Source organism: Balaenoptera physalus (genome assembly GCF_965194825.1).
Source record: "Balaenoptera physalus genome assembly, chromosome: 16".
NCBI lineage: Eukaryota > Metazoa > Chordata > Mammalia > Artiodactyla > Balaenopteridae > Balaenoptera > Balaenoptera physalus.
In genome coordinates, this window is record NC_138898.1 from 29,165,559 (window position 1) to 29,182,859 (window position 17,301).

The 17,301-nt window shown below is 51.0% G+C and overlaps 1 protein-coding gene across 3 annotated transcripts in view; it reads left to right on the forward strand.

Moving 5' to 3' along the window:
* SIRPA (signal regulatory protein alpha) overlaps nt 1-17,301 on the forward strand; it is a 42,660-nt gene that overhangs the window by 22,567 nt on the left and 2,792 nt on the right. For 2 of the 3 annotated variants that reach the window (XM_082428539.1, XM_082428540.1), the window contains exons 4-8: nt 2,474-2,794; nt 3,380-3,709; nt 5,529-5,639; nt 8,644-8,668; nt 15,138-15,177. In XM_082428539.1, the coding sequence (XP_082284665.1) occupies nt 2,474-2,794; nt 3,380-3,709; nt 5,529-5,639; nt 8,644-8,668; nt 15,138-15,177 (827 nt within the window). The remainder of the gene's footprint in view (nt 1-2,473; nt 2,795-3,379; nt 3,710-5,528; nt 5,640-8,643; nt 8,669-15,137; nt 15,178-17,301) is intronic. The other variant, XM_082428541.1, reaches the window with a different exon arrangement.

A 17,301-nucleotide genomic window follows, 5' to 3' on the forward strand; every position in this document is an offset into this window, starting at 1 on the left:
TGTGCCAGAGCCAGAGGACCTCAGATGGGTTACTTTCCCTCCAGGACTAAGTACAGCTGGGGTTGGGGTGGGACTGGGTGCCTTTCAACCTCAGCTGCTCACTGGAATCACCTGGGAGACAGTGAAGCGCTCCCCAGACCCTGTCCCCACCCTAGAAATTCTGATTTAATTGGCCAGATGTGGGCCTGGGCAGGTGAGTGTTTTAACTCCTGCAGAGGATGCTGTTGCCCAGCCAGGATAGAGGAGCCCTGAGTCACGTGTTCTCTGAGGTCACAGAGGGAAGACTGTGGTTTTTCCCTGACGAAGGTGGGTCCCCCGTGGTGCCTGAGTTGTAAGAACAGTTCTTCCGGGTGTGGGTGCTTCAGAATAGCCCGTGACGGTGACAGCTCTTAGGAGGCCCAAAGAAGTCAGCCTGAGTGGAGAGGCAGAGACACCTCCCCAGTGAGCTCATCTGGGCTGAGAGGGGCTTCCTGCCCACTCAGACCACCCTGTTCAGACCCGAGCTTTACCTCTGGGGAAACTTTCCCATATTTTAAACACGTGTGTGTGTGTAAACAGGTGCTAGAATCCCTGCAGACACTCCCTGCTCAGCCCAGAGCCCTCCTGCCTCAGTACACCACAGTGACACTGACCAAGTCTGTGTTCCCTTCTTTCAAAATGCTTCCAGCTTCTGTAAAGGGCTGACCTGCAGGAAAATGCCTATGATCCCTTGTGTGTTTTGAAAACCAGTTCCCCCAAATTTTTCCCTGAGGGGATTATTTTTAAAAAGAGGGAGAGAATCATAATTTGGTGGTTTCCTACTCCTTTATTCATGTGGATTTTTCATGGCAACTGCAGGGAACAAGGTTTGAGACTTTTCTTGCTTTTTCCATAATACTTTTGTTTTGCCTTCTTACTTAGAGAATAAATACATAGTTTCAGACCTAGGAATGACCAGATCTTATGATTAAGATGTTATTGTGTTATTGATTAAGCAACTATATGCCAGGCTCTGTGTTTTACATACATCCTCACTCATCTTACCAGGTGGTGCTTTATCCACTTTGTCTAGAATCAGACGCTGAGGCTTAAGAATAAAGATCAGAGACCCTAAAATCAGTCAGTCCTGTGTGCAGTGAGATGAGCTCTGACCTTTCCTCGCTGGGTGCCCTTGGCCAGCTGCATCCTCCCTGAGCCTCATCCCATAAATGGGGGCACTCTCGAGCCTCCCTCTCAGGCCTGATGTGGGGAATGAGAGAGCTGAGGTTCCTAGAGGGATCAGCCCAGCATCAGGCTCCCAAAAACTCTCTATAAGTGCTAACTGATCACAGTATCTGCTCCCTTTAGTTACGTCCAGGATGCTGGTGTTTTTATGACTTGATTTATTCAAGTAACACCTCCTTACTATGTCCTCAAAATGTCTGATGAGTTTTAGGAAGCACGTTAAATATTTACAAATGCAAATATTTATAATAGTTGCTGTCTGCCAACTTTTACAGGAGGTGTTACGTAATAACGAACAATTTGGAGACACCCTGGAGGGCCCTTCTACAGGGAGAAACTGCCCATACTTTTGATTTGCTGATTTGTGTACATTTTCAGGACACAAGAGGTGCTTCTGCTGCTTCATAGGCCTGTGTCTATGTCTCTTCTGATTTAATAACGATTAAGAAATTCACCACCTTTGGTTTCTTAGCACTCAGTGATCTTTGTTTCAACCTAAAACTGACCCAGGAGAAGAACCCAGATTCAGAAAAACATCCCTTTGCTCCCTTCCTTTCAAATTCAAGGATTGGCACATTAGTCCTACTGGAATATTTGTGGAAAGAATGAAAACTATGCAGTAAATTCATAGATACCTGAAGGGACAGCTCTGGATATAAATACAGTCTGGGTTAAAGAGAGATCTGTGTTTGTTTAATTTTGCGAATCATCTTGTGTTTTACTCACAGCAAAAATGCTCCCACTGCCTGATTTAACCCTCACTGCAGCCCGGGAAGGATAATGCTGTCCCCTTTCACAGACGAGGAGCTGGGAGGTGCCATGGCCACCTCTCGTTGGATGGCCAGCCTGGTTCAGCTTTCATGTGGTCCCACTATGACCCTGCTTCCCCTGCATTTACTTCTGTAAACACTTCTCCGAACTTACCTAAGTTTTCCAGGGGGAGCCCAGCTAGGAACAGTTAACAGGAGTGTAAGACCAATCAGTACTTTTGTTCCTTTGCCCAAACTGGTGGGAAATCACCTGGCTGATGTAAGAAGGTGGACTTTGAACTCAGGCCTGGAATTCAATGTCAGCCCTGCCCCTGACTCAGAGTCACCTCTGGGAACCTGTGTGTCTCCTCTGTCAGATGAGCATGATGACACTGCCCTCCCAGAACTATTTGAAGAATTTAAAAAATAATATGTGCGGTGGTTCTTAACGGTGTCACATTTTTATCATTAGTGATGATAATTACAATCATGTTCATCATTTATAAATGTTCCTTTTGTAGCCAAACCCTCTCCTCCTGTGGTATCAGGCCCCGCAGTGAGGGTCACACCTGAGCAGACAGTGAGCTTCACCTGCAAATCCCACGGGTTCTCCCCCAGAAACATCTCCCTGAAATGGTTCAAAAATGGCAATGAGCTCTCAGCCTCCCAGACCAAAGTGGAACCAGAGGGAAACAGCGTTTCCTACAGCATCTCCAGCACAACCAAGGTGGTGCTGGCCCCGGGGGATGTTCGCTCTCAGGTCATCTGCGAGGTGACCCACATCACCCTGCAGGGAGACCCTCCTCTTCGTGGGACAGCCAACTTGTCTGAGACCATCCGAGGTAGATGCCCCTCATGCCAGCCTAAGCCCGCACCTGCCCTCAAGGCCCCAGCCTGTTCCTCCGCCCTGCTTTTTGCTCCAGGCCTCACATTGCCTGGAATCTACTTCCTGACAGTCCTGCCCCATCCCCGGGCTCCTAGAGGAGCTGCTCACTAAATGCTGTTTTAATGGCAGCGGCCAGGTGGACACCCCTCATGTGCCAAGCACTGTGCTAAGTAGTTTCCTTTACTTTATCAATTGTTTCTCCAACGACTGAGCTCCTACTATAAGCCAGGCCCCTATGTGCTTGGTGATTTCATATATTTTGCTGCAGTTATTATATTCCAACTGCATGCCAGGGGCTGTGCTTGTAGATGACACACATCATTATCCTAATAGGAGCCCAGTCCTTGAGCTCCTACTGTGTGCCCTGCAGTGTGCTTATGATTTCATTTATATGCAAAGAGACCCTCGGTGTTTGAGCACCTGCTGCATGCCTGACTCTGTCCTCTGGTGACTCCCTTGCTGTGCTGCAAGCTGTTATCCAGCCCCTCTCCTGTGACCTGCTGGTTCCATAAGGTCAGAGCTTCTGCCTATGCTGTTTCAGTTCCGCCTACCTTGACGATTACCCAGCACCCCATGGCGGGGAACCAGTTGAATGTCACCTGCCAGGTGAGCAAGTTCTACCCCCAGCGCCTACAGCTGACCTGGTTGGAGAACGGAAATGTGTCCCGAATAGACATGGCCTCAACCCTCACAGAGAACAAGGACGGGACCTTTAACCGGACGAGCTGGCTCCTGGTGAACTCATCTGCCCACAGGGAGGCTGTGCTGCTCACCTGCCAGGTGGAGCATGATGGGCAGCCGGCGGTCACCAAAAACCATACGCTGGAGGCCTCTGCTCCCCAGAAGAACCAGGATGCAGACGAACCTCTGGGTGAGGCCTCCACTCCAACTGACCCAGTTCTTTACCTTTTTTTTAATATTAAAGGTAGTAATTCATGCTTTTTATAGAACAATCGAGAAGTGGATAGATGTAAAATAGAACTTTAGAGTGAGTTTCCACCCCCAAACCCCACACCCCCAAGAGTGACCACTTGTTAGAGTTCGGCATATTCTTTATAGATCTTTTGACATAAATATCCATGAAAGAAAGAAAGTAGGGAAGGAGAGAGATCGTCCTGTCCATGGCGTCCTGCCTCTTGCTTTCTTTCACTAACAGTAATTGTGTTCACCATTCCATGTCCGCCCACCTCCCTCCGGCTTGCTCTTTCTTACCTGGGCCTTGTCTCCCTGGCTGCCATCGCAAGGGTGCCCCACTAGGAGTAGGGATGGGAGCTTCAGGGTGTCTGCGGCTTATCTCAAGTAAAATCAATGCTGCACTAAATGTCCTTGTACATATTCTGTTACATGAGCAGCTATTTCTGTGGGACGATTCCCAGGAAACATTTCTAGGCCCATTTAAGGTGATGGTGATGCTGCCACCCTTCTGGGAGAGTGAAAGGTGTCAGCCCCCATCCAACCTGTTGTCGATGTGTCTCCCTTCTTTCTTCAAAACGGCAGCACCTAGTTGGCGTTTTGGTACCACTGTGGAATGTTCCATCACCTGTACGCTTGTACGTAGCGACCCTTTGAATGGATTAGAATAGAGTCCATTTCCTTCCTTCGTGCATCCTTCAAGGGAACAGCTCTAAAGAAGCCTTGAGGCCTGTCACGGTGCCCTTTGGTGCCACCAATCGCTGGTTTTCACAGGATGAGCCCTGCCCTTGGAGACAGGTTGTGTGGATCTACTCTGCCTGTCACAGTCTTTCTGGGGAGCTTAGACAAGTCAGTGCCCGTCTCTGGGCTGCTCCGCCTGCCCCTGGCAATGTTGAGGGAGGTGACCCTGGTGACCCCCCCAGCTTTGAGTCTCAGCTGCTGGGACCATAGCTGTCGCAGCATTGTAGCTTCAGGGCTGGGTATGCAGTAGACACTCAAGAAATACTTTTAGAAAGGATGAAAGAGTGAGTTAGCTGGTTGATGTGCGAGCTGGTTTGGTTAGGTAATCCTCAGAGCTATCCAATGAGGTAGAGATTACTATTGGCCTCAGTAACATAAGCCAGTGTGTGAGGGGGGTTTAAATGACCTGCTCAAGGTCACACAACAAAGGGCATTGATTGGAACCCATGTGTCTGAGACCTGCTCCTGGCCTCCCACTGTGCCCTCATGTGGGATCCCCTGCCTGTGCCCGGCGCCACCCCTGCCCTGTCTCCGTGTCCCATGTCCTGGGTTCAGCGCTCCTAGGCCCAGGCCCTGGGCACAGACCAGGGCACAGCCTCGGGGCTCTGCATGTCCAGACGCACGTCCGCCACTCCTCGCCACCCCTGCCCCCTGCGCTGTGTGATGCCCCAGCTACGATTAGGAGTTCCGGGCAGACCCGCGCCCCTGTGTGGCCGCTCCACGGCTCACTCAGATGAGGAGGAACATGTGTCTGTTCCTCAGGAGGGAGATTCCCGCCCATGCCCTGCAGCTGGGCCTCTCCGAGGCTGATGGCAGCGTTTCCCCTCTGTTACCTCGGCACGGTTTTTGCACTGCCGGTGGGTAACCCATGAGGAGAGGTGTGTGCAGACCCATGGACGTGCCCATGTGGCCTGAAATGTCTGAGCCAGATGTTTTCAGTTAATGAAGCCTGCCTCGTGGTGAATAGGGGCAGTGGGTTTTCCTTTTTTTTTGTTTTAAATTTTCCTACAAGAAGCCTCTATTTTGTGTGGTCCTAGACAAGGCTGACAACTGGAACAGTATCTTCATCGTGGTGGGCGTAGTGTGTGCCCTGCTGGTGGCCCTGCTGATCGCCGCCCTCTACCTCCTCCGAATCAGACAGAAGAAAGGTGGGTACTTTCCTCAATTCCTCCTCATGAGTTTGCCCCTGGGCTGTCCTTCCCAGAGGGGGAGGCCTCACACAGTTTAAGCCATAAAGATGTCCAGTTACTCCCGGTAACAAGAAGTCCAAAGGTAACAGTGCCATGGCTGTGTGGGCCCTTCCCCAGGCTGGAATCTGAGTGGGTCAGCACCCCCGCAGCCATCACTGCTCCAGGCCTCACATCCTCACAGGACCACTACCAAGGTGGGAAGCAGGGAGATGCCAGGGTGGCAAGAGGGTCTCAGGGAGGAAACAGTGTTTCCCAGGAGCCCCGGGCAGACTTCTGCTTTCCCCTTACCTGTCTAGGTTACATGCCCAGCACCCTGGCAGGAGGCTAGAAGGGAGTGGGGATAATACCACAACTTACTTCTGAGGCCGTTGGGAGGGTTAAATGGCTGACTGTGGGTACAGTGTTAGTAAGATGCCCAGCACACAGCAAGTGCTCAATAAATGTTAACTCCCGTCGTCAGTATTGTACATGAGCCTGGAAACATGAGCCATCTCCCTGGAAAGCTCCCTTCACTGTGGCAAGATGTGTGGCCTTTGACTGCAGCAGGAGGGTATAAGTTCAAATCCAGGACATTGTCCCCTTGTTTGCATGCTCATGCACGTGCGTGGGCAAGCACGTGTGTGCGTGTGTGTGTGTGTGTGTGTGTGTGTGTGTGTAGTTGTTACTGTGGCCAGACCTCTGACTTTGGAGTCAGACAAACTAGGGTTCCAGACCCTTGTTTTATGCTCTAAACAATTTGGCCTCCACGAGCCTCCATTTCCTCACCTATAAAATGGGTGTGGCAGTGCCTGCCTTGGAGGATAGTTATGAAACAAACAAGCTCATGTGAAACGGCCCCTCTGACACATTCTCAGACCTAAAAAGATACATGTTCTCCTTCCCACTCTTGAAGGAGACTATTTTAAGCCAGTGTTTCTGAAACTTTTTCGGCTACAAGTGATAGAAATACATTGCATGTCTCAACCCAATGCACACACACCCCATCTATAAAATTGGAACTCTGATATTTTCCTTTTTGTCATATTTTGTACTATATTCTTTTAAAAATGCTGGTTGTGACCCACCACATGCCGCAGCTTATAAAGTGTGGTCCTGAGCTGTGCTTCTGCGCCCAGACCTCCAGGCAGAGCTCAACAGGCATGTTGTGCATCAGCCACGCACCCCTCCTGCACCCCCTTTCCTCTGGTCCCCAAGTTTCCCTCCCCGCTGGGCTGGCTGGAGGGACTCAGCTCTGAGACACTGCCTGAGCCTCCAGCTCCCGTCCAGGAGGGCTGGCGTCAGGGCCTGCATATCTGGAATCCAGGAGAGGTTCTGCCAGATGATCTACAGGGTGGTTTCCCTGACATTCCTGGAGCCCCGGCACAGGAAGGACTCCTCCTCAGGTGGGGAAGCAGGGTCTGTTGCCCACCAAGAGTGACAAGCCAGCCCTTGGATGGAGCGTTCACTAGTGTCCCAGTCCCCTTTGGAGCCTCATCCCTGGCCACCACGTCAGGCTCCGGCACATGTGAGCTCAGTACCATGGGCCAGGGCATCAGTGACCCAGCGTTCCGGAGGGGGGAGGGGGGTTGGGGAACTGTAGATGCTGGTGAAGGCCACCCAGCCCTGAGTGGTGCGTCTGCTTGTGTGCAGAGCCCAGCTCTCACACATAGGCTCTAGAGACAGTGACAACTGGCCCTCAGTCAGATCTTCTGATGTGCCAGGCACTGTTCACAGACCTAACCCCACTTTACAGATGAGGAAACTGAGGCATGGGAAAGTTATAAAACTTGCTCAGGGTCTCACAACTGGTGAGTGCTGAGGCCAGGATTCACACCTGGACAGTGGGTCTCCAGGGACTATGTTTGAGACCACTCTGCACTTCACCTCCATCCTAAGGAGACACCCCTTCTCCCTCATTGGTCCCTGGAGGTATCTACCATCCTCTACCTCATACTCACAGTGAAATATCCTAATTTCAACTCTATCACTTACCAGTTGTGTGACCTTAGGGAGTCATCCAGTGTCCTTGGTGTAAAATGGAGATGATTGGTCCCGTCACTGGACTCCCTGAGATGACTCATGACCCAGCACCTGGCAACCCATCAGCCTCCATTCAAATGTTAGATGCTGAGCTGCAGCATCTAACTGGTGCCACTCACCTAAAAATCCAGTACCTGCCCAGGCACCAAGCGTTAATCTGGCAGTGAGAATTCTTGCATTGTGGCAGCCTCCAGCCTGTTAAAATGGGGTGCAGAGCACATTTGCCTGTGCGTGTTGCTTTTTAATTACAATTTTACAGCAAAATGAGAGTCAAATGGTGGCTGAACCCTAGTGGCTTCTCTGTGGGATGCCCCATATCACAGGCTTAAAATCTCTGAGCCAGATGGACCCTTTGTTTCCTCCCAAGATCCTTTTTTGGAAAGTGGTGAGATGAAAATGAGTGTCCAGCCCAACCCTGTGAGTTAGAGCACCGAAATCCAAGCTCAGAGAGGGGAAATGGCCCACAGAGGGTCACACAGCAAGTGAGTTGGTGGCAGAAGTGGGATTCACACTTACTCCCCTACCTAGCAGACCTGCTAAAACCTGTTCTCCAGCAGTGAAGGGCCCTGATGGGGACCCAGGCTTGCTGTAGGGTCTCTGGTAAGGTGTGTGACGCATGGAAGTGAGGCTCAGACAGAGGTAGGGCAGTTGACCTCTCCCAGGCTGAAGGCTGCTTTGGGATCTGACCTTTGGTAATTCCCAGAGATGGGAAAGCAGGAAGGCCCAGCTCACTCTTCCTCCATGGAAGATAATGGGCCACCCACCCCAGTGGGGTGGACATGGGGTTTCCTGTGGTTTAGAGGTGATTTCAATTATTCCTCCCAACATCCTTTGAGGTAAACCTCTGTCTCCCCCTCTACACACACACACACACACACAAAGTTACGTGAGAAAAGTGTGTTTCTAGGTTAAATAACTGGCTTTTGTTTTTTCTCTCTTTCAGCCAAGGGCTCCACTTCTTCTACACGGTAAGTACATCACTGCGCTAGGGTGATTTTGTAGTTATTTTGTTGTTTGCCCCCAAAACTGCAAAGCATAATGCACACCCACTGACCCTCACTCCTGCGCCAGTCAACCGTTCTATTTCTTTCCTTTGTAAGCTCTTCTCACCAGGTCCATCTTTAATTCCTATCTCAAATGAGGGGATTTGAGGGGATTTCTGCACACAGAGGCACTGATTTCTTGCTTGCTGTCCACAGACAGTGAGACCCTTATCAAATCCCATTTGGACTGTGGCAGAAACCTCCTGCACATTCTGCCCCCGAATCCAAATTGTATACTTTGCTCTTTCCTTCGTTCACTAAATATTCATTGAGTGCTTTGGCACAGACGGCCCTGGCAATGCTGGCATGAGTAGGATAGAAGCATCTGTGCCCTCCTGAAGCCCGTGACCTGGTCAGAAGCTAAGCCGATGACATTACATCACAGATGGTACATTAGTTTGTTGATTCACATTATCGGTGATTTTTGCTGAGTCTGTACTGTGCACCAGCTCTGTTCGGAGCACTCAGGATACAGCAGTGAACAAGAATCAGTCTGGGCCTTCATGAGGCCCAGATGCCAGTGAGAGAAGCAGGCAGTAAGCCTGGAGGCAAAACAGTATAATGCCCTGTCAGGTGGTGATGAATCAAACACAGCAAGGGGATGGAGACTTGGGGCAGGGAGGGCAGGGGCAGGGCCTCCTCTGAAGAGGACATATGAGCAGGGACCTGGAGCTGGGGACCTGTGAGGGGACACACGCTGGGGGAGAGAGCAGGCGAGGCAAAGGCCCGAGGTGGGCAGTGCCGGGAGGATGGGGGAGGCCAGCAGTTGGAGCAGAGGAGTGAAGGGACAGGAAGGGATGATGTCAGGAGGTGCAGGCCCACGTACCTTAGCTGTGGCCCATGCAGCAGATGGGTGACTAATCCAGACTTTGCAGCTTTGGGGAAGGCCCCCGACATTCACCCCAGCGGAGTAGAGGCAGCACCCCATCATCTACCACGTGAAGGTACCTGCATGGAAACATGAACATCCACACCAAGGACGATAAATACAAACTATAAATAGCTTCATGTTGGTTCGGGACAGGTTTTGCCACCAAATGGGTTTTGCAAATCTTTTGATATTTTTAGAACTTTGTGGATTTCAGAATTGCAAAGCAGAACTGAGGATCTGGAGGAAAAGCCAGGGGTCTAGGGCCTGTAGCTGTTAGGACTTAGGGTTTTACTCCCAGTTGGATGAGGAGGCTTAGGAGGGAGATGATCTGACTTTGTTTTAAAAGTATCACCCTGAACACTCTGTGTGGACCAAGCTAATGGAGGTGAGGATGGAGGCAGAGAGGCCAGAGAAGAGGCTGCTGCAGTAGTCCAAGCAGATGGTGGTGGCCTAGACCAGGGTGATGGGATGGGCTTAGAAATGGTCAGATTCCGGATATATTTCGGAGGTAGAGCCAAGAGAACTTGCTGATGGATTGTAGGGTCAAGGACAATACCAAGGTTGGGGGCATAGGGGTGCTGTGTCCTGTGTTGGGGACCACAGATGTAGGGGGGAAATACTAGGCACTGCGGTTGTACACAGCAAGAGCATCTGACCTGTCTGAAGGGCCCTGAGAAACACTATGTGTCCCTCCTGCCCCACAGCGGGAGTCTGTGGTGCCCTTGGGAGAGAGCCTTGCTTTCTGCTCTGACCTCCACAGGTGGCTTCCTGCTCTGAGCCCTGGCCAGCCTCCCGGCTTCCCCATCCCTGAACAAACAGAGCCACCACTCCAGCAAAACCAGGCTCCTCACTGCCCCCAGGGAAACGTGCTTCCTGTTGCCGGGCCTTCACCTGTCACACTTCCCACCCAAGTACACTCTTCTCAAGGGCAAGGCTCAGCTTCCATCCTTTGCCTAAAACCCCTCAGTGGCTCCCTGTGGCTCTCGAGGTAGTCCAGATGCTCTCCTGAGGCCCTCAAGCCCCTCGTGGTCCAGCCCTGCTGCGTTGGACAGTTTTACTTCCAGCCACTCCTGGAGCTCACATTCCGTGGCTCAGCCAACGCTGCCCCCCTTCACCTCCTCCCTCACGCTGCATCCTCGCTCTCCTCGCCCTGTGCGCTGGCCTCTCTCCCTGAGATGTGCTCCCCACCCCTGCTCCTGAACCACCCAGGGTCTGCACAGCTTCAGGGGGCGGCAGTCACAGCAGGCTCTGAACAGCGCCCCCTGGAGTTGTACCACATGGAAGCTAGTTTAGGCGCCCCTCCTTTTCCCTGGTTACCTCTTGCTCTTCCTTCTGGGCTCAGCAAGGGTGTTACCTCCTCCAGGGACAGAGGCCCCTCCTGGGAGCTCTCCTGATGCCCCTGGATGGACACCCCTGTGTGTCCAAGTTGTCTCTGCACTTGTCCCCATAGTATAACCCACCCCTCTTGAAGGCAGGGATTACTTCCCTCACGTTCACTGCTAATTGCTGCTGAACTTGGCACCATGCCCAGAATGGAATAGGTGCTCAGTAATGGTTTGTTGAATAAATGAATGAGCAAATGCCATCCCAAACCACCACAGCAATCCCCGATCTCTAACTTCCTGAATCCCTAAAACTCTCCCTGTCAGTGGCTTCACAGCCCCAAATATGGAAGGATCTCTCTTTTTTGTTTTGTTTTTATTGTTGTCACTATTTTTTACATGTCATCTCCTCAGTTAGACAATACATTTCTGGAAGAAAAGGGGTGTGTCAATAATAATGACAACAGCATCAGCGGCTAACATTTATTGAGCATTCACTGTGTTCCAGGCACAGATCTATGATTTTACCTATATTAGCCCATTGATGATTTAATTATTGCAAAAATCCTATGATTTACTATTGTCCCAGTTTAATTCAACAGAGGTTCTCAAACTTGAGTGTGTAGCAGAATTCCCTGGAGGGCTTGTTAAAATGCAGATTACTGGCCCCACCCCCTGAGTTTCTGATGCGGAATTTGTATTTCTAACAAGTTCTCAGGTGGCACTGGTGCTGCTGCTTCCGAGCTGGACTTTGAGAACCCCTGCTCTAGAAGCTTATTATTGTCCCTATGTTGTGGTTGAGGAAACTGAGGCTCAGAGAAGTCGTGTGACCTTCCCAAGGTCCCACAGTTAGTAAGTGCTGAACCACGAGTCAACCAGATTTCTCTGACGCTGAAGCTGAGGCTTTTCATCACTGATCCAGTGCCTCTTGCTGCCTGTTTCTTCTTCCCCAGAGAAGCCAGCCGTTTTCTGCCTGTTTTTTATTTTTCCAGCATGAGCCTACCGAGGGAGCCGTGAGATCACTTGCTCCCTTTCATCTCTCTAAGCCAAAGCGTTAGCTAGTGAGCGGTAATGGCGCTTTCCCATGCAGCCGCCAGCTTCAGCTAGGCTGACTGGGGTCAGACGCTTTCCAGAGGACATTGGCATGGGTAACAGCCCAGCACCCCGGGAGGGGGCGGGGCAAGGGAGGGGTAAATGCCGCCACTTTGAGCTCAAAGGGCCCATCAGGTTGCAGGGCCAGTGGGGGGACTGGCTATTTCTAACTCCCTAGGTTAGGAACGTACAGGAGAACGTTGTAATCTTCCCCAGCTCAGATGAGAGAAAAATGTGGCTCTGCTCCCTTAATTGGGCACTGGGGTTCATTCGGTCGGCCATTTGTTCACTTGTCAGACATTCACTGAATTTATTCTTGGAATATTTAAGGCTTCCCTGACTCTTTCATTTATTCATCTGGATTGAACGCCAGGCCTTAAGCTGGGGGATTGCAAAGAGGAGCAAAAAAGACACTAGCCCTGGTCTCGTGGCACTTTTGATCCCATGGGAGAGATGTTCATTCATTCAGTCATTCATTCAACAAACATCTATGGCATGCTAACCGTGCACCGGCCCATTACTAGGTGTCAGGGCTCCGGTGGTGAATGACACGGGCCTAGTCCCTGCCCACATGGAGCTCGTGGTCCACAGGGAGGCAAGTTACCAAACAAGCTAGGAGGTTAATACACGACGTGCTGCAGGCACTGACTGAATAACACAAAGTCAGGCGCAGAGCAGAGGTTGTGGGGGCAGGGGGTGGGTGTGCGGTCGGCGGTCAGGGAAGGCCATCTAAGGAGGGGACATTTAGGAGACAGCTGAGGGGCGAGAAGGCTCTAGCCATGGGAATATCGGGGGCAAGAGTGGACCAGGCAGAGGGAATGGCCAGTGCCAAGACCCCGAGGCAGGAGCAGTTGGACGTGTTCACAGACCGTGGAGGAGGCAAGGGGGCCAGAGCTGAGTGATCGAGGGTGGAGACAGAGGACTAGAGCGTTTGGTGGGGGCACATCACGCAGGCCAGGCAGTCAGGACTCGGAGATGGATTTCACTGCGTGGTGGGAAGGAGTTGAGGGTTTTAAGCAGAAAAATGATATGACATCGCAGATGCATTTTACACGTGGGGAGTGGAGTGCAGGCAGAGCAGGAATAGAGCAGAGACGCCAGAGGCTCCTCAGAAATTTTAAACCTGGATGGTGGTGATGACGGAGTGGAGGGGTTCGATAAGTACTTTGCAGGCAGAGTCGACAAACCTTGCAGTGGATTAGACACAGGTTTTAAAGGAGGAGGGAGGAGAATCAGGGGTGATTCCCACTTCCTTAGCCGAGCACAGGGATGAGTAACAGCAATGCCATTCACTGAGACATGAGGGACCGGAGGAGAGACAGACATGAAAAAATGGATAACTGCTTCTGGTCTGTAATAATTGCTCTGAGAGAGGAGCCCCAGTGTTCTGAGAATGGAGTTTGGGATTCAGTGAAGGTTTCCCTGAGAAAGAACTATTTGAAACAGCCCTGAGGGAAGAGAAGGAGTGAATCAGATGAAGAGGCAAGGAGGAATGAGTGTGCAAAGGCCCTGGGGCAGCCTGATTGTCATTCATTCCAAGTCAGTTTTGAGCACCCGTACCTATGTGGTGAAGAAGCATGGCAGACAGCCAGACACACAAGCCAGATGGGAAAATATGCAAGAAGTTTGCAACTGTCACGGAGCCGCAGCCCAGCCAGCCCAGCGCTGTCAGAGCCTTCCCAAGGAAGTGACAACGTAGTTGAGTCTTGAAGGATGAACAAAGCTTAACCAAGAGGAAAAGTGGTTGAGGGGGTTCTTCAAGGCTGTTGTTGACATGTAAAGTGGGCCTCATCAAGTAGCCCTTGAGAAATATTGGGTGAGTGAGTAAGTGGGTGAATGAGGGAGAGGGAGTGAATGACCCCTAGGGAGGTCAGCCAGGGACAGACTGCACAGGGCTTACGAGCAGGGCGAGGCATCGGACTTGAACCAAAGGCAGTGGGAAGCCAGACCCGTTGGAAGCAGGAGGGGTATGGATGGAGCTGAGTGAGTGATGGTCCTCTCCAGACGATGTCCCTGCTCCTGGAGGGCCGTTGCTGTGGCCACGTGGAGCCCGTCCTGCCCCAGAACTGCTTTCTGAGCCAAGCGCTCATGCCAAATCCATTAATAACCCCACTGCCAAGCCCCATTGCTCATTTCTGACATGATCCAGGCTAACATCCCCAGACTGGCCAGCTTGAGAATTTACACAACTCCTGCAGAACTAGTGGCTCTGGTTTGCTCACCACCTTGACTGTGACCCTGCAGTGAGCCAAGCCACAGCCTCCAATTACAGAATCAAGTGCTTGAAGAGCTTCTTTGATTAACCAGAACACTTGGTCCTTCTCTTTTCCTTTCTTAATGGTGACTTAGATGTGTATAATATAGAACATTGGGAAAACATGGGAAACTAAAAAGAAGAAAAAAATACCACCCAAAGACCCCTGCTGTTAGCATTTTACTATGTTTCCTTCCAGTGTTATCCACACATTTTTCATAATTGAAATCATTCCACAGAGAATTTTGCTTTTATACTTATCATTTTAATGTAATCATTTGTAATTTAAAAAAAAAAAAAACTTCCTCATAAACCTTTTAAGTCTTTATCTACAAATCTATCCTAATTTCCTTAACCAGTCCTAGTTGGTGGAGCTGTGAGGCGTAAACCTTCCTCCCCCATCTCATTCTGTGGTAAATGCCTCTGTGCATAAAGCTTTTTCTATATTTTGAATCCCACCCCCCAACCCGGCCAAGTGTGCGATTATGAGTCAAAAGATGAGGACAACTTCCAAGCTCTTGACTTTGCCAAGCGGCTTCCAGAAAACGTTGTGCCGGTCGGCCCCTCCCACCAGCAGTGTGTGAACCTGCCAGTTTCACTGCACCTTCCCCAGCACCAAGTATTATAATTTTTAAAGATCCTTGATGATAAAGTAGGTTAAACAAAAAAAGGTAGTGCATTGCTGAAAAGCCCTTTGGTCCAAACATGTGATAAGCAGTTGTGTTTCTGTTGGGAATCGCTCATCCATGTCCTCCACCCATATAGGAAGTGGAACCTAAATGTTATTCTTATCCATTTGCATGAGCACTGGAGATAGTGAGGGTATTTTTATCTGTGCGTCTCTTTCCTTTTTAGGTTGCATGAGCCCGAGAAGAACACTAGAGAAACAGCCCAGGTACGGTGCTTGGTGAGATGCCCTTCCTGGGAAACAGGAACAGGCTGGGACAGACTCTCCCAGCTGGAGCAGCGGGAGGGGGGACTCAGGAAAGCAAGGATCCTCCACCCCTGGCACCCGCCCACCCTGGTGAAGGAGTCTTAATTTAGAACAGGATCTGCAACTCCTGTCGATGCAAGGAAATCATACCACCGAGAGTCTGTCCCCGCCTGTCTGACTCAGTGCCAAACACTGCACAGCTTAGAAGGGCACCGTCCACCATGTGTTCTGTCTAAACGGTGCCCTGGAGTCGGGCTGAGTGTTCATCACGCCATCCAGCCTCCGTGCACGTGCCCAGCCAGTCCTTCCACCAGGGGCACCCTTGCAGCCCTGTGCCTCTCACACGGGGTAACACGCAGCACTGCGCTGCCTTTGCTGATGGGAAGACCCCATGTCATTAATGACCTCATGCAAGGGCACGCTCCCTTGAGCTGGCACTTTCGCCCCAGCATCACTGAGAGGATTTCAAGGCACCATGGCTGGCCTTTTTCCGAGAACTCTGGCCCTGTCTGCACCGGCTGATGCTGTCGGACCTTGGAGGCAGAGGGCTCCTCTGAGCCTTGTAAGGAGACAGGCCCTACCCTGAACCTGGAATGAGAACATGGCAGCTGTCCTTGACATTTCCCTGGCAGTTGTCATCGTCATATCTGTAGTCTGTTGAAGAGAGTCAGGGCTGGTGAGAGGCACGGTGCTTCTAGGCCAAAACTCTCCTGACCCAGCACAGCCCCACCCCGCCCTTCCTGCCTCCAGCGGGTCCTGGGCATGAGCTCAGGTGGTGATTAGAAATCCAAGACCATTTCCAGTCATGGGACAGGAAGGCCTTCTCCCCCATCATTTTACTTTCTGGGACTTTCAAAGTCGAAGTTCTTTCTGGAACTTTGCAGGGAAAGAATGACGGCGAAAAGAGCACTGAAACTTGTACAGAATTCACAGTCAGTTGGGACTTCCTGAGCACCTACTATGTGCCAGGCCCTGGGCAGTGAGCAAGGCTCTTGTGGAGCTTGCAGCCCTGTGACTAGGACTCCCAGTGCTGTGGGCCGTCGGACCACAGCTTTAGAGGCCAGCAGACCTTGGCTCTTTTCTAGCTGTGTGACTTTGACCCAATCATTTAACTTCTCTGGCTCTCAGATTCTTCACCGTAAAATAGAGTAAATAATTCCTACCAAGCAGGGTTGTGATAGGGCCTAAATCGGGTGATCCACGTGAGAGCAGGGCGCCTGTCAGCTGTTAGGGACTGAAGTTATTTTTGTGCATCAGGTAGGATCATGGGTGTTGGTAGCTCCCCTTCACTTCTACAGCGCAGGTGCCAGGCACAGAAGGAGCAAAGTATGTCATTCATGATGGGTAATTTCAAGGCGGCAGTTGTGGGTAATAAGATGAGCACGTGGGAGAGGTTCAGGTTTGCCAGGTGGCAGATGACAGCTGACACATGCTGAACATATGTGCACTTGACACGAGCCAGGCTCCGTCCTAAGAGCTTTACCTGGACCATCTCATTGGATCCTCCCAGTGACCCTGGCAATAGATACTATTATTAGACCCACTTTACAGATAGGGAAACCAAGGCCTAGAGAGGCTAAGTGAACTGCCCAGTCCCTTAGCCAGAGAGAGCAGAACCAGGATTCACACTCCAACTTCTGCCTACAGAACATTTACCTCCTGTTCACTGCTGGCCTCATTCTCACACACCCCTGTCTTCTGTCCCCCAGTCCCCAACTTCACCAGGAGCGGGGCTGAAACTGTTGCCATCCATTTATCCATCCACCACTCATTCATTCGTTCATTTAACATCCATGGGGCTTCTTCTGTGTCAGCCTTGGTTTCTGCATTATAACAGATGCCTAGTGAATTTTTCTTGAATAAATGAGTAAATAAGTGAATGTCTGCATCCACTGGGGGGTCGGCATCTTCTCAGACCTCCAAACAGGCACAGACAGCCCTAGGTGGTGGGTGCTGTGATGCAGAAGCACAGACTGAGGAAGCACAGAGACGGAGCTCTGGACCCAGCTGAGAGGAGGGTCTTAGGATGAAATTGACAGGGTGGATTGGGTTTCATTACAAGAAGAAGGAGGGCTGGACACTCTA